Genomic DNA, 24,413 nt, shown 5'->3' on the forward strand with positions numbered 1-24,413 from the left:
CAGAGGTCGGCTTCAAGGCCTCTCGTTTGTGGAGTTCCTCAGGGGTCGTTCCTCTCGCCTCTCCTGTTCAACATCTATATGAAGCCACTGGGTGAGATCATTCGTGGTTTTGGGGTCGGGTATCATCAGTATGCTGATGATACCCAGCTTTCCATCTCCACCCCAAACCACCCCAGTGATGCCCTCGATGTGATGTCCCGTTGCCTAGAGGCGGTTCAGGTCTGGATGGGGAGGAACAGGCTTCGGCTCAAACCCGAGAAGACTGAGTGGTTGTACGTGCCAGCATCTCAGGAAATTCAGGTTATTCCATCTTTAACCATGGGGGGTGAGGTATTACCCCCCGTTGATAGGGCTTGCAACTTGGGTGTCCTCCTGGATTCACAGCTCTCCCTGGAAGATCATATGCTGGTGATGACCTATAAAGCGCTGAATGGCATGGGTCTGGATTACTTACGGGAGCACCTGCTGCCGGCGTCAACTTCCCTTCGTCCAGTGCGTTCCCGCAGAGAGGGCCTCTTCAGGGTGCTGTCAGTCAGAGAGTGTTGGCTGGCGGCCCCCAGGGGGAGGGCGTTCTCTGTGGACGCACCAGACCTTTGAAATCATTTACCGGTTGAGCTCCGGATGGCTCCTGACCTTCGCTCCTTCCGTCGTGACCTGAAAACTCACCTATTTGAACAAGCCGGCCTGGTCTGATGGGTTTGGGATATTTTAATTGTAATTTTAATTAACTTTTACTGCAATTGGGCTATTCTATTTAATTCTTATCTTAACTTTTGTATATTGTATTTTTATTGCATTTTATTGCCCTGTACACCGCCCTGAGTCCTTCGGGAGAAGGGCGGTATAGAAATTAAATTAATAAATAAATAAAATTAATAAATTGTCCTGTTGCATCACCCATCCTCTGCGGAGGTTCAGTTGGCGGACAGATGGTCGTACGTTTTCCTGCAAAATGTCCTGATAAACTCTGGAATTCATTTTCCCATCAATGACAACAATCCGTGCAGGCCCTGAGGCAGCAAAGCAGCCCCAAACCATGACGATCCCTCCGCCATGTTTTACAGTGGGGATGAGGTTTTGATGTTGGTGTGCTGTGCCTTTTTTTCTCCACACATTGTATTGTGTGTTTTTTCCCAAACAACTCAATTTTGGTTTCATCTGTCCACAGTATATTTTGCCAGTAGTGCTGTGGAACATCCAAGTGCTCTTTTGCAAACTTCAAACGTGCTACAATATTTTTTTTGGACAGCAATGGCTTCCTCCGTGGTGTCCTCACATGTACTCCATTCTTGTTTAATGTTTTCCTTATTGTAGATGTGTCAACAAAAATGTTAGCATGTGCCAGAGATTTCTGTAGGTCTTTAGCTGACACTCTAGGATTCTTCTTTACCTCATTAAGCATTATGCGCTGTGCTCTTGCAGTCATTTTTACAGGACGACCACGCCTAGGGAGAGTAGCAACAGTGCTAAACTTTCTCCATTTGTAGACAGTCTGTCTTACCGTGGACACATGAACATCAAGGCTTTTGGGGATACTTTTGTAACCCTTTCCAGCTTCATGCAAGTCAACAATTCTTGATCGTAGGTCTTCTGAGAGCTCTTTTCTGCGAGGCATGGTTCACATCAGACAGTGCTTCTTGAGACCAGTAAACCCAAAACAGGTGTGTGTTTTTAAAGGGCAGGACAGCTGTCAGCAACACATCCAATATCATGACACTGGTTGGAGTCAAGGTTGGCTCACTCCTGGCTCCAATTAGCTCTTGGAGAAGTCATTAGGCTAGGGGTTCACATACTTTTTCCACCCTGCACTGTGAATGTTTCCATCTTATGTTCAATTAAAACATGACAACAGCTAATGTTTGTGTAGTATTATTTTAAGCAGACTGTGTTTTTCTATTGTTGTGACTTACATGACGTTTAGAGCGCATTTTATGGCCAATCCATGCAAAACTCCACGTAATCCCAAAGGGTTCACATACTTTTTCTTGCAACTGTAGCAGAGGTCACCATATTTAAGCAATGTAGTCGCATTTTATGACTGCATCACTTAATGACTGAAACTCAGATCCCAATTGCCTTCATAATTCAACAACTACCTGCCTTGCATAAACAGTGAAGCTAGCCTTTCCCAATGGTATATACATTAATAAAAATGTGCTCCTATGTTTAATATTTTAAATCTTTTTATCTTGGTAGATGATCCATTTCCTCACACATTATGCTGATAAGATTGAGTCAATTCATTTTTCAGACCAGTTTTCCGGTCCAAAACTTATGCAAGAGTGAGTATGGCACAAAAATTGCTTTTGTATTTCCAAATGAATACTGCTCTACAATTTGCAAAAGGGGAATTAGAGGAGAAATTCAGCTTAGGAGTCATAGTATGACATCTATTGTATTGTATATTTCTGGTTACAATAGTGATGAGTTGGGAATGACTATTCCTTCAGCAATAGAGCAGGTTTTACAGTATGTTGAATAAAATTGGTTACCAGTTGTCTTCCGGGTGAGGTTCAAGGTCTTAGTGATGGTTTTTAAGTCCTTACATGGCATGGGTCCGGAATACCTCGGGGACCACCTGCTGCCGGCGTCGACTCCCCTCCGCCCCGTGCGTTCCCACAGAGAGGGCCTCCTCAGGGTGCCTCCAGTCAGAGAATGTCGGCTGGTGGCCCCCAGGGGGAGGGCCTTCTCTGTGGGCGCTCCGGCTTTGTGGAATCAGCTGCCGGTTGAGCTCCGGATGGCACCGGATCTCCGCTCCTTCCGGCGCGGGTTAAAGACCCATTTATTTGAACAAGCTGGCCTGGCCTGATGGGGAATTACTTAGGGTTTTAATACTTATATATATTTTTTATTGTTTTTATTGTGGGCAATAATTTAATTCTTTTTTAACTTTTGTATTTTTGTAGTTTTAAGATATGCCCTGTTCACCGCCCTGAGTCCTTCGGGAGAAGGGCGGTATAAAAATTTAATTAAATAAATAAATAAATAAATAATAAATAAAATGTTAGAGATGTTTGAGCAAGGGCATTAAGTAAAAGAGCTCAATGTGATACTAGTATCCCAACTATTAATTCCTATTCTAATTATTCAAAACATGAGCATTTGCAATGGCTTATCTCTCAATAATTGTGCAGATATCATTATAGGGTGGATAATGCTGCATTAAATGTTTACAGCATTTAACTACCACAAATGTTTACTACGTTTAAGATTCAGGCTAGGATCTGTTACAACTTATTTTCTGCTCAATAGATAGGATAAATCACTATGACAGATCCTCTGTTGATGATGGAGATTCTACATTCTTTCTGCAGGGGAGGGGTGTCTAGGATGGTATCACCTGGGCAACTTAATCTTTTGAGATAATGACTAAAGAAGCTGTTGCCAGATTTCTTCTCCTGTTTTTCTAATTGGCTTTCTGATGGGAAGGTCTCCCAGGACTCATAAGTGTTTTTACTAGGCCCTAGAGGAGGATGACAGACAATAACAAAGTGGTATAAATAATGGTTTCTAAAATATTATTTTATTGCACTTTTAATAAAATGTATTAATTACAAGTGAGGTTACCAGACTCCTGATTTTTTTTGTTGCCATAGGTTAATGATTCTCCTTCTTTCAGGAAGTTTTACAATTTATAATATTGTAGGATAACCTTTGCTGCCAGGTTTGTGCAGCTTCACCTAAAATAGGAGCCTACTATGGAGTAACTTACTCGATATTGCTGTTGCCATTTTTTGTGGTCATTTTTAAAATCCTTTTACCAGTGCTTCTTTTTGTTCTCACCCAGGGAAGGCCAGCCTTTGAAACTGCCTGAAACTAAAAAGACACTGCTATTTACTTTTAATGGTAAGAATAAGCTCCTGTTTTGAATAGCTTTCCTTAGGAAACATAGAATGTTACCCCCGAGAGTGTATTTCAAAATCAGAGTATAACTTATAATCTGTCCTGATTAACAGATCTATTTCTAACATTTGTTTGGCTCCTATTGTAATTTGGCAGGAGGATGAGGTTAAAATGTAGTTAAAGAAAGGAAAGATAGTGGGTTTATGAGAATCTTAGCAGAGACATGGCTATTATTGACTATTTAAAAATACCACAAGTTGCCTTGGCTGCCTAAAATTTAATAATAAATAGAATAAATATCCCTTCATTGCTTTAATTGTGAATTGCCCTGTATAGGAATTTCTACCATGTCAGAATAACAACAACAACAACAACAATACGACGTTGGAAGGGACCTTGGAGGTCATCTAGTCCAACCCCCTGCTCAGACAGGAAACCCTATACCATTTCGGACAAATGGCTGTCCAGTCTCTTCTTAAAAACTTCCAGTGTTGGAGCATTCGCAGCTTCTGGAAGCAGGTTGTTCCACTGGTTAATTGTTCTAACTGTCAGGAAGTTTCTCCTTAGTTCTAGGTTGCTTCTCTCCTTGATTAGTTTCCATCCGTTGCTTCTTGTCCTGCCTTTTGGCACTTTGGAGAATAGCTTGACTCACTCCTCTTTGTGGCAGCCCCTGAGATATTGGAACACTGCTATCATGTCCCCCCTCGTCCTTTTCTTCATTAAACTAAACATACCCAATTCCAGCAACCATTCCATGCTTTTAGTAATGACTTTTCTTGCCTCTAGGTGCTCCCTGATTCGTTGTTTGATTATCTTTTCCAGAATCTTCCCAGGTATTGAGGTCAGGCTGATAGGTCTGTAGTTTCTTGAATCCATTTTTTTTTCCTTTTTTGAAGATGGGAACTACATCAGCTCTTTTCCAATCCTCTGGTAGTTCCCCAGTGCTCCAGGATCTTTGAAAAATATAGTTCAATGGTTCTGAGATCACATCTGCCAGTTCCTTGAGAACCTTGGGGTGTAATCCATCCAGTCCTGGTGATTTGAACTTGTCTAGACTGGAAAGGTGCTCACTTACCATTTTCTTGCCTGTCTTAACTTGTGTTTCTATTCTGTTTTTTATGGCATTATTTTTGATAGGTTGGTCTGTTTTTTTTCCCTTTGTGTAAAGACAGATGCAAAAAACGAGTTAAATAGTTCTGCTTTCTCCCTGTTGCTTGTCACCTTCTTGCCACTTTCACCGACTAATGGACCAATCATTTCCTTCACTTTTTTCTTGTTTTTTACATGTTGAAAGAAGCTTTTTTTAGTTATTGTTGACTTTGGTCGCAAGCCTTAGATCATTTTGAGCCTTAGCTTTCCTCACTTCATCTTTGCAGGCTTGGGGTATTTGCTGATATTCTGCCTTAGTTATGTGCCCCTCTTTCCACTTTCTATACTTGTCCTTTTTATATTTCAATTTGTCAGAGAGTTCTTTATACATCCACGCTGGGTTTTTTTTGAGAGCTGTTATTCTTCCTCTTCATTGGTATTGTTCTAGACTGGGCTTTTATTATCACACTTTTCAAAATTTCCCAAGCTTCTTGAGTTGTTTTCCCCTTGAGGATTCTCATCCATGGAATCCTTCCCAAGCCCTCTCTAAGCTTATTGAAATTAGCTCTCTTAAAGTCCAGGATTCTAGTTTGACTATGTTCTATTGCTTGTGCTCCATAATGTTGAATTCCAATATTGCATGATCACTTCCTCCCAAGGTTCCTGTGGCTTCAACACCAACATCTCAATGAAACTATCAGGAGGGCTATAGGTAAATGCAGATTAGAATGATGAAGTGACTTTATTAAAAAATTTAAAAGTTTGCTTTCCTAGATTGTCCCTTATTGTATTTATATTACATAGTTGCAGAGTCTTTTGTTTTGCTGTTGCCTAGTTCTTACAGTGAAGCTTATCAGTGTATGATGTAGAGAGTTTTGTTTTTCAGCCAGCTTGTCGTAGAGTCTGATGCTAATTCAGAATTGAAAGCAAGTGACTGGGCCAAGGTCACCCAAGCGTTTATTTAAGGAATGACTAAATGACTTCCCAGTCCTTGTCCAGGACCTTAGCTACCACATCATAGTGGCTCTATTTGTACTCCCCTATAAATTTTAATTCACAAAACTGAACATAAATGCCCTTTTTGTTTATAGTACCAGGTTCAGGCAACACTTCCCCCAAAGACATGGAAGCTCTGCTGCCTCTGATGAACATGGTTATTTATTCTATTGACAAAGCAAAAAAGTTCCGTCTGAATAGAGAAGTAAGTTTTATGTTAACCCTGTATATCGTGCTAATTGTATATGCATGACTCATGTAATGAGAATGTTTAAAAATCCATGCAGTTCTCTCCCAGATATGTTTGTATTCCCTTTTGCTCTACCACCATTTCATTCCAAATAGCCTAACTGACCTAGCATCCATGCCCAGTGGACTGTTGGATACATTCAGAAATGTTACAAAGTGAATAGGAAGTTGAAAGTCCTCTCCTCCTTTTCAGCCTTTGGCCATTGAAAACATGCTTTTTATAGTCTAGGAGTAAATTAATATCTCTTATAAAGTGGAATAACTGCTAATATTTCAATCTTCCATGAATTGGTCCAGTTTCCTTTAAAATCACATGTGACAGAAAAAGCCATAGTTAAATATGCATTCTCTAAATAACTTTATTGGTGTCATTCTCACTGCATTAATGTTAAAAGAATGCTCTACATTACAACGTGAGAGGAAAATGTGTCCGTATTATATACTCTATTTTCCCTTATCTGTCTTTACCTCAAGATGAAGAGTCCAAATGCAGTAGTCCCTCCTTGTGAAGCAGTTGCCTTTCTCCTAAACATTTGATTTGATTTGATATTATTTTATATGCCACCCATTTTACTGTGGAAGTGATTTTGTTTTCAGTTTTGGTTGTTTTCATCTCTACAAATTCTTTTTTCCTGGTGTCATGATTGGAACTATTCAGATCTTCATCACAAATTTATCTAACGACATTAATATGCAGGCAATCTTGTTTTATTTTGCACCCCCTTTCCAATTATTCTAATCTAGAATTTTTCTTTTTTCATTGAACTGTCCACAAAGATTCTAAGGTATTTTTTTAATCTGCCAGCCATAGCTAATTAACATATTTGTGAGGCTTGGATTTTTTTCTCATGTACCTCATTTGTACTTCTTATCATGAACTTTGAAGAAAGCAATCTTTGCAATCACGTTTTTATTTTATGACTGAGCAGTTTATTACTATCATCTCAATGCTATACCCTCACTCCAGTTAATTTATAAACAAATTACTAAACCCTACTGTGAATGTGTTTCAATTTCAAAATTATATTTTAATTCCTTGTGTTCTTTTATCTTATGGCTGCTGAGTTTGTTTGGGAGTCATTGACAATGAGATAAGTGTTTTTTGAAATTCTGAGATACATATTTTTTGAAATTCTGCTAGAACATTCTCCAGAGAAAAGTTTATTATTTATAGTAATTTCAAAACATAGTCTTAATGGAACCTTAAAGACAGACACAAGCACAAGCTTTCATGAATTCTAGGCCTTTGCATCAAATGGATAAAGTATCATGAGAGATTGGATGTAAGTGTATGCATATTTGTGGAAAAATGGTGCAGATAATTGATGAGTAGTACCAAGTGTGACTTAGAATCAGGTAGATATGAAAACCACAAAGACTATAGTTCTTCAGACCAGCTGTCTTCTACAGTGTAGTCTTTAGATTTATTGGAGTTGCAGGTCTTTACATTTCTATTCTAGAATACTCCAGATATGTTTAGGCCACTGCAACTTGTGGATTAAGGAACTTGTTCTTCAACATTTGCATTTGATTGAGAAAAGCTGGGGAAGGACTATTGAAATTAAACAAGTAGATAGATTTTGCTTGGATGTATTGGGAAAGGCATCATCATCAACACTGCAAGTGGTCCTTGACTTACTACTATTTGTTTAGCAACTGTTCAAACTGAAAAAGGTGACTCATGATTGGTTCTTGTACTTATAATGTTGTAGTACCCCCTCAATCATGATCAGAATTCAGGCACTTGGCAACTGTATTTTTGACAGTTGCAATGTCCTGGGTCATGAGATCACCATTTGTAACCCTTCCAGCCAGCTTCCAACAAGCAAAACTATGGAGGTAGCCACTTCGCTTAACAATCACATGATTCACTTAACAATTGCAATGATTCACTTAATAACTGTGGGGGGAAAAGTTGCAAAATCAATAAGGTAAAGGTAAAGGTTCCCCCGCACATGCGTGCTAGTCGTTTCCAACTCTAGGGGCCGGTGCTCATCTCCGTTTCAAAGCCGAAGATCCAGCGCTTGTCCAAGGACGTCTCTGTGGTCATGTGGCCGGCATGACTAGACACCAAAGACGCACGGAATGCTGTTACCTATTTTTCTACTTGCATTTTTACGTGCTTTCGAACTGCTAGGTTGGCAGAAGCTGGGACGAGTAACAGGCACTCACTGTTACGCGGCACTCGGGATTCGACCTGCCAAACTGCCGACCATCTGATCAACAAGCTCAGTGTTCTAACCCACTGAGCCATCGCATTCTTAACAGCCAACATTCTTAAAATGGAAAGCCTGGTCCAAATTATACTGTACCTATACTGCAGAGGACTGCAATGGGATTTTGGTCCATTTTTCCACAATATGAATGGGTTGGGGCTTCTTTCATTTTATAGTAAAAATCAGCCATATCTTGGATTGGGTGGAGGATCTAAGACTGCCAAGAAAGGGGTTGGGAGCTGAAAGATGAGCTACCCTTTCCTCATGGTATCTCTTAGGACTCCAGAACAAGCTGTCAGCAAATGATAGGATAATAAATAATAAGTCAAGGTTGTCTCACACAAACATTTTATTATAGGAGCCTTAAATTCAGGTTCATATTTCAATAAACAAATTTCCTAAGATTTTATGTTTGCAGCTAGTTTATGATATTGCTTGATGTATTGCCAACTATTGGCAAACCTTTGTTCCTGCTCCACTAGATGGCACTAATTCACTTCCAAAATTAAAAAAAAAAGTATAATAATGGTTGAAATCTTGCAAAATAATCAACTCTTATATGAGTTTTATGTTCTTACCTGAAATATCAAAATAGCTGGGACATTAATAAATAATGTTTTAGATTTTTGGTGCCCATTCTGTTATGGGGAATCTCACAATGGTTCCTACCATCTGAGAAAAGTTGCTGACTCCTGTGCTATGTGTTTATGCATATTGACTAAGTTGTTTGCATTTCTTCTTGCTTTGGGACAAAGGGAAAACAGAAAGCAGATAAAAATAGAGCGCGTGTAGAAGAGAATTTCCTGAAACTGACTCATGTTCAAAGACAAGAGGCTGCCCAGTCCCGCCGGGAAGAGAAAAAACGAGCAGAAAAGGAGAGAATCATGAATGAGGAAGATCCAGAAAAGCAGCGACGCCTAGAGGTATTTTGCTCAATAAACTTGCTATAATAGAAGAAGTATGCTCAGCCTAAAGGAGCCATTCTAAATTAAGGGAGTTACTAAGATCATTACCACAAAATGATTGAAATGGGGCTAGCAACTTGCCTGAGAAATTTTCTTCTAAATATCAAACTATAAACCTGCTCCTTCAGAGTATTTTATGTACACCATAAAATTATATCATCACCATCCCGACAGCCGTGAGCAAAAACATATATAAGCAAAAACAATGTAAAGATATCTGCACTTATGTGCTATAAATAATATACTACAGAAATATATATAATCCCTTATTGGTATAGAAATATGCATAATCCCTCTGCAGAAAAACATTCCAGTGTTACCTGCTGACATGCTATTTTTCCAGAATGTTGAAGATTCTAGTGATTAATATTGTAAACAAACTTTCTGGTCTGGGAGGAAAAATGTACATTCCATAATTTGGCCTTCCCATGTTAGATTCGGTGTGTGTGTGTCTGTCTGTCTGTCTGTCCAAGCCCATCTTATTTACAATGCTTTACAACTTACAATCACATTTGGGATCAGAGTTTGTTGCTAAGCAAGATAGTTGTTAAATGAGTCACGACCATATTATGAACATTTTGCCATAGTTGTTAAATGAACCACTGTAGTTCATTCAGGCAGTCAGCTGAATCTGGCTACAAACCCGCCCCCATTGACTTTGCTTTTCAGAAGCTGGCTGGGAAGGTCACAAATGGCAATAATACAACTTGGGATGCTGCAAGCATCATAAATACATGACCCTCAGGATGCCGTGACAGTTATAAGTTGAAGGACCCAGTTATGAGTCACTTTTTTCAGTGCTGTTGTAACTTTGAACAGTTACTAAATGAATGGTTATAGTCAAAAATTACTTGTTTTATGTTTAGAGGAGTTAACAAGATTTCTAACTTTCACATGATTTTCTAAGAGGAATCCTTTCTTTTGGCCAAAGTTGTTTTAGGCAAGTACTTTGTAAAGCCTGTAGTAGCTGAGTATTAAGTCTTCCTGGAAAAGGGTAGCAACAGACATTGTCACCTCGTCATATATCAGGAGAGGAAGAAAGACAGTTGTTTCATGGTTTGTTTGGAGGATACTATACTAATTCCTTTTCAAGCTTAAAGAGGATGAATTTTCTGCTTGTATTTTTGTTGTAAGATGCATTGCTTATAATCCTGCTTTATATGGATAAATTCTCTAGCTAAGTTCATATGTTAACTAAGTTACAGTCTTCAATAAGCTGTAATCACCTTGTTCACTCACAGAGTTAAATGACAAATCATGACTCAGAAACATTGTGTTTGACTTATATTGTCACATTAAGCCAAAACCCATCAAATCCCATTATTGTTAGCTCTGTTTAAGACCAGCATCTCTGTGTAGCAGAGTTCTAGTAGTAGCACCAAAGCCCTGTTTTGTAGCTTTCAATCAATCAGGGGATTGGTTAGGACCCTGAGCTTGTTGATCAGAAGATCGGCAGTTTGGCAGGTCGAATCCTGAGTGCCGCGTAGCAGAGTGAGCGCCTGTTACTCGTCCCAGCTTCTGCCAACCTGGCATTTCTAAAGCACGTAAAAAATGCAAGTAGAAAAATAGGGACCACTATGGTGGGAAGGTAACAGCGTTCCGTGCGCCTTTGGCGTCTAGTCATGCCGGCCACATGACCACGGAGACGTCCTCGGACAAACGCTGGCTCTTCGGCTTTGAAACGGAGATGAGCACTGGCCCCTAGAGTTGGAAACGACTAGCACGCATGTGCGGGGGAACCTTTACCTTTACCTTTTAGGAAGCTATAAATTAATCCTCCCAAGGCCTGATACCTAATGGTACCTAATTCAGTGCTTGAATACTTCTATATTTACAAGAAGAGATCCATTTGGAAGCAGATCCATTTTTCACTGCATTGAAAGCATTAACTGAAAGAGACCCACATAGTTTCAATGTAGTAACTGCAGTAACTGCAATGTAGTAACTGCAGATTTTTGTGTGGAAGAGTAATTAGTATTTATCTCATAACAGTAAACAATCTGCTACATTTCCTTGGTGTCTTTGACTTTGCTCTACAATCAAACACAGAATCCAATAATTACACAAACTCAATTTCTTTCCTATAGGAGGCTGCCTTGCGTCGTGAACAGAAAAAACTTGAAAAGAAGCAAATGAAAATGAAACAGATCAAGGTGAAAGCCATGTGAAAAACTTGTTTGGAAGAAATGTCTTTTTGGTGCCAACCATAGAGTTGCAATTTGCTGCCTACAATGAGCTGATTATATTCCTGACCTTAATCATTGGCCACTTAAGAACCACTTTTGATAATAATTGATGTTGCTCAAGGGTTTATTACCGAAAGATTTCTGCCTCCATGTGTATATTTGGCAAAGTTGTTCTTAACTCTATTGGTTTTAACACAACGTTTAAATGTGTTTATGTACTGAATTGCTTCAACCATGAACCCCCAAAACAGCAAAATTATACTTAAGTTACCAGCAAAATAAATGTATTTTAATCCACATTTGGATTGCAATTGTGAACCTAGTTCAATCCTCTAGGACATCTAATAATAAATATTATAACGGTGCAGCCCATTTTGATTTTATATAACATTCAGATGTGTATATAGAGAGCTTTGCTATTGTCTTCCATATTAGATTTTTTCCCTACTTGCTTTGGATGGAGTTCTAGAAATTTGCAACATTCTTTCAGGTGCTTTGATTAAATGCATGATGTGTATGTGTGTACACACACTTAGATACACATACACATAAATTGTATGCACATAGGTACTCTCACACACAGATGTATGCACACAGGTACACAAACACACACAATTTCTTAGAATGTACCAACAATGCATAAGCACTTTGATTATATTTAGAAAAGTGGCCAAAATAGAGAGAAACTAATAATCAATCCTTCGTATTAAGAAAAAAAACTGGTTCTTTCACAGTTGGTGCAAACAGCACTCTTGACATCTAATAGTTACACATGAAATATATGTGAATTTCATGCTATTTGTAATAGTAAAGTGCTAAACCAGTATTAACAGTTTTTCAAACTATTATGCTGAGAATTCTAGAAAAACTGAATATGTGTTTGAGATAAGCAGAAATAAATTACAAGATAGCAATTTCAGTGGTAAATGTGCATGCAGATAAGCATCTCTTTTATATCTGCTGTCAATATGTGAACAACTGGGGAATGGCATGTAAAAGTATTTGCCTTAGGGTTGATGATTATTAATATAATTAATTTAAAACAATGTAAACGCTACCTATTAGGTTGACCTGACACAGAATTTGGGGCACATTGGTGTGTCTTTTTGCAAATTCCTGCATGGTAAATGGAAATCCTTGTTGGATCAGTCATATGATTCCTCATACATTACCCAGTTGTTGAAAATCATTTATCTTCCACATAACTAACTTCTTTGGATTCTTTTTCTCTATATAGGTTTATTGTATTTTCTATTTATGCATATAAATCATGCTTGCTGATTTGGAACAGGGTGTATGCACTATTTTTTTTCTTTTTTTAGACAGATGCCTAGATGTTTTAAGAGCTTTCTTTAGATTTTAATATGCTTTTCTGATATTCCTCCAGTACTTCTCTGTGTCTCTGTAGCTGCTAACTATGTAAAGTTGACAAGGAACCAGGGTCTGAATAACTGTGCAATTCACTTCCCCCTACCCCCAGGTAGAAGCCTATTAGAGGGTTATATCTATTCAACATTATTTACTAATTGTATATGCTGGGGAAATTAGAATCTGGAGCGTCTCCCACTTTGCAGTCTTATGGAATTGCTGCATTTTATAAATGCTCAAGATGGCATTTGACCATTTCTGTATAATGGATTCTTTTTACAGTGAGTTTAATGAGAAGAAACTTGAGGGTTAAGCTTTTTGAATTTTCTTGATTATGCTTTTATCACTGATGCAATAACATTAAGCTGCTCTTTAAAACAGCATGTGCAAAAAGTCATTTGTCAGAGCATGAACATGCATAGGTTCTTTTTGAATGCAATCTACAACCCAAAAGATATTTTAATTTGTGATTTTTATATAACTATCATTTATGATATTTTACATCAGAAATGGCAATGCTATGTGGGATATATTTTAAACTATTTTGTCAATAGATATTATACCAATTGAATAAAGTTTTGTTTCACAGAGGTCCTTTTGTAATAGAAGTATTTAAAAGCTTGTTATGTAATTTAAAAAAGGTAAACGTCCTAGTCGTTTCCAACTCTAGGGGCCGGTGCTCATCTCCATTTCAAAGCCGAAGAGCCAGCGCTTGTCCGAGGATGTCTCCGTGGTCATGTGGCCGGCATGACTAAACACCAAAGGCACACAGAACGCTGTTACCTTCCCACCGTAGTGGTCCCTATTTTTCTACTTGCATTTTTACGTGCTTTCGAACTGCTAGGTTGGCAGAAGCTGGGACGAGTAACAGGCGCTCACTCTGCTACGCGGCACTCGTAATGTAATGTAATTTAATTAATGTAATTTAATTAATGTAATTTAATTTAATTAATTTAATTTAAATAATTTAATTAATTTAATTTAAGTAATACTAATAAGAGAAGGGAAGACAATATTACTGAGCTCTCAAAAAAGGAGGTTTCAAGTCCGCTAAATTTTGTAAGACACTTACAAAATCACGTAAGAGAGACAAGACAACTAAAACCAAAAACATGTTTTTCTCCATAGTTTTATTATTAGGATCTTTCTCTTGGTTAATTCCTTTATTTATTACCGGTAATTAATCTTCCTCTGCAAAGAAGAACCTTATGCACATAGAAAAAAAGATCAATGCTAAACGGGAATGAAGCATATCAGCCTTTTGTCTCTTCACATAAGTTAAAGTAATCTGCAAATCATCAGGGGTATTTCTTATTTAATGTGTGTGTGTGTTCATATCTCTAGATAATAGTGCGACTTCTTCTGAAGAATTTGCCATTTAAAAGAAAGTGATGAAAGCGAGACAATATGAAAAAAATGGAATATGGTTAGGCAATGTAGTACCTTTATCAATGACCTCTTAGATAAGTTGGTACTTCATAAGTACCCTGTTCTACCTGAATTATTAATTCTTTTAGTAAAACATAGTAGGTGGCAAGTTACCATACTGCAAGAAAAAAAAATGACTTATCACTTTTATTGCACTGTTCTTCTGAACCCCTTAGTTCCATAGGCTCTTTTTAAAAATAGATAGACAGACAGACAGAAAATAAAGTGAGTAGCTGCAGCCCCATGCTTTGTTTAGAAGTATACCACCCATTTGGAAAAATATGGGAATGGTGGGGAACTTCCTGAGGAACCAGAAGAAATACAGGAGAAAGTAGCCTCATCATGTCACATTTCAGGAATATGAGTGGCTTGGCAGCCGATATTCTCAAATTTCCACAATTGTCCACCCATCCTGAAAAATGGTCTATGTCTGGGTTACAACCTCTCTTACATAATTAAAGGGAAAGCATTGGTTTTCCAATGTGATTTCTACTTCATTGAATCTCAGACTTTGATCAATTGCAAGGCAATAGCTGGGTTCAAAAATTATACAAAAAACAAACCAAATAAGTCACATTATTAATATAATATATGAATGAAGTTGGAATATAGAAATAGCTGTGATATTTGATGATGAAAAAAAATATATTCTAGGTGCCAAGTGGGCTTTTTAATCCTAAATAGTAACTTGGATGCACCAGTAACTTTTAAAAGATAAATCAATACACAAGACACTTGACATTATTGAATCTACATTAGGAAAGTCAGTTTCAGGCAAAAGAGAGAGAAAATAAGTCTTAGTTCACAAATTAAAGCCAAACTAACCACATATTATGATTAATATTCTGTTTGGGTAATCAAGTGTCTGTTCAGAATAGTGATAAAACATTTTAGGAACTCTGAGCCAACTAACTACACAATCTGTGATCATGTCATTGTTCCAGAGATACTTCCATATCTAAACAGGGAAACAGAATGACCATGGATGGGCAAAAAAGCAATGGGCAGCAGAAGCAACTTCCAATTTCCCATAGACATTCCTTGTAGGAATCTGACAGGGAAGGAAAGTCAGTTGGAAATGATCACATGACTGTGGCTGACTGGAAGTATGGCAGCATTGAAGCAGGCACAGCTTTGCCAAATTTCAATCCCACTGGAGTCCTGGATTTTGTATCCTATAAGTTTGTCCATTTAAGGTACCTTGACTGGAAAAACATGTTGCCTTATGATGCAGCATTTCACATAAGTGAAACATGAAACTTAGTAGTATATAGATGCCTTTCAGTTTCTTCAGGGAATAAGAACACTACTAGATAACAAAGGGGTATAAATGAGGAAACCTTAAAAAGTTGGTCTAAAGTGAATATGCTAATATAAAGCACTTGATTTTGTCCAAGCTTGCTGTCATAATGATGGATGGTAAATAGTTTTCAAAGTATCATTTACCATCTCTCTGAATCTAAGGTCTACTTGGAAATATTTTTCATTCTGGCAGATATGGATGGACCTGCAAATGTGAATTCAGGTAAGGAATGCTATCCCTATGGTGGCTGTGGTGATTATCATTATTTAATTTGCACACTGCCCAATTCTCAAGTGCTTTAAGGTATATTGTAAATAAGTTTGCAATCTTTATTCTCTTTGAAGTATAAGCAAATTTCTATTTGACTTTTCACTCACTAGAGGCAACCTTGGGCCTCCAGATATCATGGAGATAAAAACCACAATTTTCCTTGAAAAGATTTTAGTGGAACTTCCCATAATTTTCAGTTGACAGCTTTGTTCTAAAGGAATGTAGTGATTTGTGTCTAAATATCAATTGCTCATAATATGGGAGCAATTTGGCTGTTGGCAAACTCACCAAACTGCAAACTAAGCACATTTTAAACCTGAAAAACTAAGCCATCATTGTACTCTATTCATGCAACACACTAATTAATAGTTTATTTAGTCATTGTTTATTGAATAATTTCACACAAATATCGGACCTCCAATACTTAAAATTTGAAACATAACATTTCTTCAATCCTTCGCAGACTACCTCTGACAACATTGCAGCCCCTCAGGGATCCACAGACCATAGGTTGAAACCATTGTTCTAATACATTTAATTATATATAATGCATTAAGCAAGAAACAAGCAAATAATATTTTGAAGTAACATGTAAAGACTAAAACGAGTTCAAATTTACAATTGATATCAACAAAGATTGCCCAAAAGCTGATGTCCGATCATACACAGTTCATGTTTATATAGTAGAATAGGCTTTCTGAATTGCATTACTTATAACCCTAAATTCTGAAAGATTGGGTTATAAAAAACAGCAATTTGACTAGCACTAAGGAATATGAACATTTTCTAAAACTTAACAAAAAATCTAGATTGTGATTAAGCATGGTGTGATTAAACAGCTATTATAATTAATGTATAGTTTGATGTGTTCATTAGATCACAGGAGTTCATTAAGAATGCATGGGCTGTATAGTCAATTGTATGCTTCTAAAAGAATTTGATAACTGCTTTCCAACATACTAGTCAATTTTTTGCTTTAGTAGCTCAGGTGTCTCAAAACTTTTTTTTACACATACACTTAAATATAAGTGTATGTGTAAATAAATACAAGTACAATGTAACATTGTACTTGTAAGTTTTAACTTTTTCTAACCCCATTTTTAATATGTCCTTCTATTGATATGTTATTATTGTTATGTTGATGTAAACTGCCCACTTAGATGACATGGCCATATAAAAATGTAATTGTTAAAATAAATATCTAGCCCTAAGAAATCACCAAGAAATATATATCCTGTGTAAGATATAATAATGTTGCTGTTTTAGGATTCAGAAGTCCTTGACTTACAACAGGCCCCTGAGCTCAGGCTAGTATACTTTAATGCCAGATCCGTTGTGAACAAGGCTCCCCTCGTTCGTGACCTGATCGAGGAGGAATGCATGGACCTGGCATGCATTACGGAAACCTGGTTGGGCTCAGAGGGAGGTTTGACCGGCCGCGGGCTCAGGGCAGGGGCGATGGGGTGGCGGTGGTTATACGGGAGACCTTATGTCCGCGGGAGGCCACTGTCGTACAGATAGCCGGGAGTGAGTCATTCCTCCTGAGGTGTGGCCCTGGGGTTCAGTTGGGCTTGTTGCTAACATACCTGGCACCCAGCTGTGTGGCAACAGCCCTGCCCGAGCTTCTCAATGCCCTCTCAGGTTTGGCGGTTGAGTTTCCCAGACTTATAGTTCTGGGCGACTTTAACCTGCCTTCCCTGGGAGGGCCGTCAGAGTTGGCTCGTGAGTTCATGGCCTCAATGATGGACCTGACCCAAGTAATTAAGGGTCTGACTCATGGAGGGGTCACACTCTCGACCTTGTCTTTTTATCTGGACAGTGGTTTGATGATCTGGGAGGGGGCTTGCCAACTATTGTCCCCCTGTCATGGTCTGATCATTAGCTCCTGCGGTTGGTCTTCCACTATGCCACCCCTCACCGCTGGGCTGCGGAGCCAACCAGGTGGTTCTGCCCCAGGTGCCTAATGGATCCGGAATGGTTCCAGACGGTGCTAGGATCTATACCTATCTCCCTCACTCACAGCCCAGCCAATGCCTTGGTGGATGCCTGGGAAAGGGCGGCCACCGAGGTGCTCGACTGTGTTGTACCCTTGCGACCCCTGACCTGGTGCAGATCCCGGTGGGCTCCATGGTTTTCCATGAAGCTCCGGGAGATGAAGCGTCAGAGACAGGGCCTAGAGAGCTGTTGGAGATCCAGCCGGTCTGAATCTGATTGCGGTTAAGAACCTCTACGAGGTCTTATCTCACGGCGATGGTGGCGGCGCTGCCCTCATCGCGTCCGCAGATAATCGCCCGGCCGCCCTGTTCAGGGTGACTCGCTCCCTCCTTAATCAGGAGGTGAGGGAGGAGCCCTTGCAGGGGCGGGCCAAGGAGTTTAGCCAGCATCTGATGGATAAAATTGCTCAGATTCAGGCCGGTTTGGATTCTGACTGGGCAGAGACTGATGGGGGGGGAGTCGAGCAGTCTTGGGAATGTTATCTGGAATGAATTCGATCCTGTGACCCCGGAAGAGGTGAACAGGATCATGAGGAGACTGAGTTCCACCATGTGTTTATTGGACCCGTGCCCCTCCTGGCTTGTGTATACAGCTCGGGAGGGGACACGAGGCTGGTTCCAGGCAGTAATAACTGCTTCTTTGAGGGAGGGTACCTTCCCTGCCGCCTTGAAGGAGGTGGTGGTGAGGCCTCTCCTCAAGAAGCCTTCCCTGGACCCGGCTATTTTGAACAACTATTGTCCGGTCTTCAACCTTCGCTTTCTTGCAAAGGTTGTTGAGAGCGTGGTGGCGCATCAGCTCCCTCTGTTCCTGGAGGAAGCTGATTATCTGGACCCGTACCAATCGGGCTTTAGGCCCGGGTACAGCACGGAGACGGCATTGGTCACGCTGGTGAATGATCTCTGGTGGGCTCGGGACGGGTTGTTCTCCTGTCCTAGTCCTATTAGACCTCTCAGCGGCTTTTGATACCATTGACCATGGTATCCTACTGCAGCGTCTCAGGGGGTTGGGAGTGGGTGGCACTGTTCTACAGTGGTTCTCCTCCTACCTCCTGGGCCGCTCGCAGTCGGTGTTGACGGGAGGGCAGAGGTCCGCCCCGAGGCCTCTTGTTTGTGGAGTCCCTCAGGTGTCGGTCTTCTCTCCCCTATTGTTCAACATCTATATGAAGCTGCTGGGTGAGCTCATTCGTGGTTCCGGGGTGGGGTATCATCAGTACGCTGATGATACCCAGCTTTTTCTTTCCACCCCAAACCAACCCAGTGATGCCCTCGATGTGATGTCCTGTTGCCTGGAGGCGGTCCGGGTTTGGATGGGGAGAAACAGGCTTCGACTCAATCCCGCCAAGACTGAGTGGCTGTGCATACCGGCATCTCGGATCAACCAGTCTATTCCATCGCTAACTATGGAGGGTGAGGTGTTACCCCCTGTAGATAGGGCCCGCAACTTGGGCGTCCTCCTGGACTCGTGGCTGTTTGGAAGATCATATAGGAGCCATGGCCAGGGGGGCTTTTGCCCAGGTTCGCCTAGTGCGCCAGTTGCAGCCCTATCTGGACCAAGATGCCCTACACACAGTCACTCATGCGCTTGTGACCTCCCGGATAGACTACTGCAATGCTCTCTACATGGGGCTACCCCTGAGGACCACTCGGAGGCTTCAGCTGGTGCAGAATGCAGCCGTGCGAATTGTGATGGGGGTCTCCTAATACTCCCATGTAACGTCTCTTCTCCGCGAGCTGCATTGGCTTCCAGTTGCCCTCCGGGTGAGATTCAAGGTGCTGGTGATGACCCATAAAGCCCTAAATGGCATGGGTCCGGATTATCTTAGGGAGCACCTGCTGCCAGCATCCACTTCCCATTGTCCTGTGCGCTCCCACAGGGAGGGCCTCCTCAGGGTCCTGCTGGTCAGGGAGTGCCGGCGGGTGATCCCCAGGGGGAAAGCATTCTTGGTGGGCGCGCCTGCCCTATGGAATCAACTGCCTGTGGAACTTCGGATCGCCCCCGACCTTCGCTCGTTTCGCCGGGACCTAAAAACCTGGCTATTTGAGTTAGCCGGCCTGGACTGAGGGTTTTTAAGGTTTTAAATTTTAAATTTTAAACTCTTTTGGGGCTATTAATTTAATTTTATTTTAATTTGTACATTGCACTGTTTTAATTTGCCCTGTAAACCGCCCTGAGTCCCTCAGGAAAAGGGCGGTATATAAATCGAAACAAAGAAACAAATACATAAATAAATTGAGCCTAACATTTCTGTTGCTAAGCAAAACAGTTGATAATTGTGTCCCATTTTATGATGTTTTTTTTGCCACAGTTGTTAAGTAAATCAGTGCAGTTATTAACATGGTTATGTGAATCTGGCTTCCCCATTAATTTTGCTTGTCAGAGGGTCACAGGACCCTGGGACACAGCAACCATCATAAATGCATGTCATTTGCCATGTGTCTGAATTGTGATCATGTGTCCCAAGGGGATGCTGCCATTGTCATGTTGAAAGAAGTTATTAAGCCACTTTTTCAATGGTGATGTATCTTCAAATGGTTTCAAGTTGAGAACTACCTATGCTCAAAACTGGGTTCATATGTTGGAGGACAGTTTGCCTAACCATGGCTTGTTGAGCAAGCCATAACTGGCAGGATTAGCATATTATTCAAACCTTTTCAGTCAGTTTTGCAGCCTTAAATGGCAAGGTTGATTTAACAGACTAAGCAAAAGGGAAACAAACCCCATTAAGGGTTTAACCTGCTGTGTGAGCATTGTTAAGTTTTGCTGCTTGAAGCTGCTGCTTCTCTTTTATATGGTCAGATCAACCCTGGTCATTTCTTGCATGAAAAGCAAAGATATTCAGACCGTCCTAGTTTTCATCTGAGATCAGTGCTTGGAGGCATCTCTTTTTGGGGTAAAAAAAGATAAAGAAACCCACTATTTCGAGAACTATTTCTCAGCGGACCCTTTAACTGCAGGCAAACAAGCAGGTACAGACACCACCCCTCCCTAAAGCTTGCCAACTCACGGAGTAAGCGGCGAGGGAGCGAGTCTATTTATAGAGCGATGGACGATCACGTGATTTCGAATGACGTCACTAAATGTTGTTGTTAGTGTTTGGCGGCGGTAGCGGCGGGCGAGCAAAGCCAGCTGCAAAGATGGAGGAGAAGAGGAAAAGGAGGAGGTGGTTGTGGTTATGAAGGGTTGCCGCGGCAGGACAGCCGGTTATAGTTTTCTTGTTGGAGAAGGGAGAGGGGGGGGGTCAGGAAGAAATCGATCTGGGGTAGGCCGGGCCCAGTAATTGCAGCTTCCCATTCTGCACGCACATCTGCAAGGAAAGCAGCCGCAGCAGCAGCAGGAACGCGCCATTTTCCCCCGATCTTCTTCCAGGTAAAGAAAGAGAGCGGGATGGCTGAAGCGTGTCGGCGGAAAGCTTGGGGTTGGTGTTCCCCACGGCGCGTGCTAGCTTGCTTGCTTGCTGTTGCTGCTGCTGCTGCTGCTGCTGCCGCCGCCGCCGCCCGGCCTGCCGGTGGCTTGAACGCTGGAGGTTCCGCAGCTGCTTGCCAAAGAAAGGATCTGAAACTGCAGAGCGGCACACGGGGAATGGGTGGGGGGGGGGAGGCGGTGGCGGGATCGGCGCCTGGCTAGGATCTCCGGTGGGCCTGAGGCTTTGCCTAAAGACGTGGCTGTGCGAGCCAGGTGGAAAGGGTGGAAATGGAGAGGCTGAAGTGCACCCGTCAGAAAACTAACGGGCCGCTTGCGGGGCGATCGTGTTGTCCAACGCGTAGAGCACACAGTCCAGGGTGGAGTTCGGGTGTTGCTTCACAAGGACACTCCGCCTTCCACTCTGTCATTGAAGATTGTGGCTCGCTTCTCTTTGATGGAGCAGTCCGAAAGGGGCCAAAAAACCCCCCAAAACCTGGTGCTGTTGATAAACTCCTGGACTACAACTTCCACCATTGGAAGAAGGATCTAGCGAATACTTGACTGGGAATGTTGGGCTTTGTAGTCTGACATATCAGTAGAATTCCAGATCGGAGAAGAGTAGGGAAAGCCTCGGTTGTGGGGCTGCGCCTGTAACAATGGAAGACTTCTTGGCTCTAGTGCCAGAAATGGGTACGATTTAGAAGACAGACAAAAAGAATAGATTTGAGCCTTTTTCAAAACACAGAAACTGCCCCTGTTAGTTGCTGTGATCAGTTCAGTGTTACTCTTCTGAAGGGGTGGATGTTTTACTCTGATCTCTTCCCGTTTTTTTTGTGCATTCTTCCACTAGTTCAGTGGTTTTTATTTCTATATTTCAACATTTTTAACTTGGTTCTGGGAATTCTTTTCCAAATCTGTCTTGTGCAATTTGTATGAAATTGCTAAAGCAACAATAAGTAAGAATAAAAAAAGGCCTTTAAGTATCATTGTTTCGAATTTTGTGGCATAATGTATTGACTTACTCTAAACCCCTTTTCATTCTTTGTTTGGGGTTTCCTTGTGCAATTTTTCTGACCTTTGTGAACACGTAGTTTGAAGGTTGATTGTGCAAAAAATAATGTTCCTGCTGATGCAGACATCACAGTATATGTTTGTATCATGTAGAAAAATAAAGCGAAGGTAAGAGGAAAATAAATATGGGCAAAAGAACCGTCAAGGCTCCCCTCCCCTTTTATTTGCATTTTTTTTTACTACTTTGAACCTTGACAAAGCTTTTCTGCAATCTGGGAACTGTTCTTTCCTATAGCATGCCTTGGAATGTAAATGACTAAGACTTAATGAATACCATGTTGATAAATTGTGGGAATATTATTCTGCTGCAGGGCAAAAGCAGGAGTTTTGTGGTATTTTAAAACTAAGATATATTATGACATATATTTTTATGACCTAACAGTCATTTGATTAGATACAGTATCAAGTTAGTAGAAACAAAATGGGACAAAGGGCAAAACCAAAAAGGTAAAAAAAAAAAGCAGTGTTAATTAGTAATGTTGAGACATGGTTAGATCTAGAATGTGGTGCAAATACTTTACTGTACATGCAGTGGTGGGATTCAGCCGATTTGCACCACTTCGGCAGAACCAGTAGCTAATTTTTTGTTGCCCAGGCCCAGAATGGACTTCCGGAAGCAGCATCCACATAGAGAACCGGTTGTTCACATATTTGAATCCCACCATTGTGTACTTGTCTCCCACTTGGAATAGAATATTATTTTATTTGGGCAGTTCAGCTGGCAATTACTTTCTTTTGATGAAATTTTGAATAATTTTTCATTGGATAGATGCATACCACATTTATGATGGCTACATTTTTTTATTTGTAGGCAAAAACCAAATGCATAATTCCCAGAAAACTTGTTTGTCTCTTAAATAAGATATATCAGCTTCTTGTTCTCTCATGCTATGTTCAGAAGAAGTAGAAAAGACAGCAATACAAGAGTAATCAATTATAGGTAGTACTTGACTTACAACCACAACTGAGCCCAAAATGTATGTTGTTAAGTGAGACATTTGTTAAGTAAATTTTGCCCCATTTTACAACATTTCATGCTACAGTTGTTAAGTAAATCACTGCAGATGTTAAGTTAGTAACATGGTTGTTAAAGGAATCTGGCTTCCCCATTGATTTTGCTTGTTGAAAAATTGTAAAAGGTGATCACATGACCCTGGGACACAGCAACGGTCAAAAGTGTGAAGCAGTTGCCAAGCATCTGAATTTTGATCACATGATCATGGGGATGCAACAAAGATAGTAAGTGTGAAAAATGGTCAAAAGTTACTTTTTTCACTGCAGTTGTACCTGAACGATTACTAAATGAACTGTTGTAAATCAAGGACTACCTGTATATGGACTGCTGAGTGTGCAGGTCTTTATATTAGTCTTAAGAACATCTTTCTAGCCATCTTAAGAACTGAAGGAAGTCATATATCCTTCCTCTACCTATTTTTTGTATTACTGCAAAACAACTTAAAATGGTACTGAAGTATTAATATGCAAAACTGCCTGCAAAAACAGCTACACTGTCTCTAATCTTCTAAAGATAATATTTATAAGCTTCAACACCTGATTTTTGAGATGCATGTGATTAAAAGTTCTCAAATACATTTTGGGTTATTTTTGTTATAGCTATTTATCATCATGCCTTGATAGCACAATTGTTTCATATTCATCTGTGTTCTCACCACCTTGCAAAAATAGATTCCATGGCAATGTCTGCATATGTATGGTTATATGGGAAATAAGCAGAGTTTAATTGCTGAGGCTGAATTTGTATTTGGGCTTCATTTCTTGGGAGAGTAAAATCAGAGAATTTATTTACTTCCCTTTCAGGGTCTTCTTTCCCAGTTGGTAGAATGATAACAAAAAGCAACAGTAAATGGTACAATAGTTGCACTGATTTTTTTAAATCAAAGTTTAACTATAGCTGTTCCTTTAATCCATTTCTCAGTTCTAGAGCAACAAATCAGAGCTATGCATTGCTGAACAACATGATTTCACAATTAATGAAAGCAGAAGGGCTATTTAAATGAACAATCCTCATAGT

General features: G+C 40.3%; 2 protein-coding genes across 4 annotated transcripts in view; both read left to right on the forward strand.

Moving 5' to 3' along the window:
- Positions 1-13,497, forward strand: part of CCDC47 (coiled-coil domain containing 47) — a 38,167-nt gene extending 24,670 nt beyond the window's left edge. For both annotated transcript variants that reach the window (XM_083378179.1, XM_083378180.1), the window contains exons 9-13: positions 2,197-2,282; positions 3,788-3,846; positions 6,024-6,133; positions 9,149-9,316; positions 11,446-13,497. In XM_083378179.1, coding sequence (XP_083234305.1) covers positions 2,197-2,282; positions 3,788-3,846; positions 6,024-6,133; positions 9,149-9,316; positions 11,446-11,526 — 504 coding nt within the window. In that variant the 3' untranslated portion in view covers positions 11,527-13,497. The remainder of the gene's footprint in view (positions 1-2,196; positions 2,283-3,787; positions 3,847-6,023; positions 6,134-9,148; positions 9,317-11,445) is intronic.
- A 7,523-nt stretch (positions 13,498-21,020) lies between these two features.
- HDAC5 (histone deacetylase 5) overlaps positions 21,021-24,413 on the forward strand; it is a 176,944-nt gene continuing 173,551 nt past the window's right edge. The window contains exon 1 of one of the 2 annotated variants that reach the window (XM_083378654.1): positions 21,021-21,274. The gene's annotated coding sequence lies outside the window, so the exon portion shown is untranslated. The remainder of the gene's footprint in view (positions 21,275-24,413) is intronic. The other variant, XM_083378653.1, reaches the window with a different exon arrangement.

The sequence above is a fragment of the Vipera ursinii genome (assembly GCF_947247035.1).
Source record: "Vipera ursinii genome assembly, chromosome: Z".
In the NCBI taxonomy this organism is placed as follows: Eukaryota; Metazoa; Chordata; class Lepidosauria; order Squamata; family Viperidae; genus Vipera; species Vipera ursinii.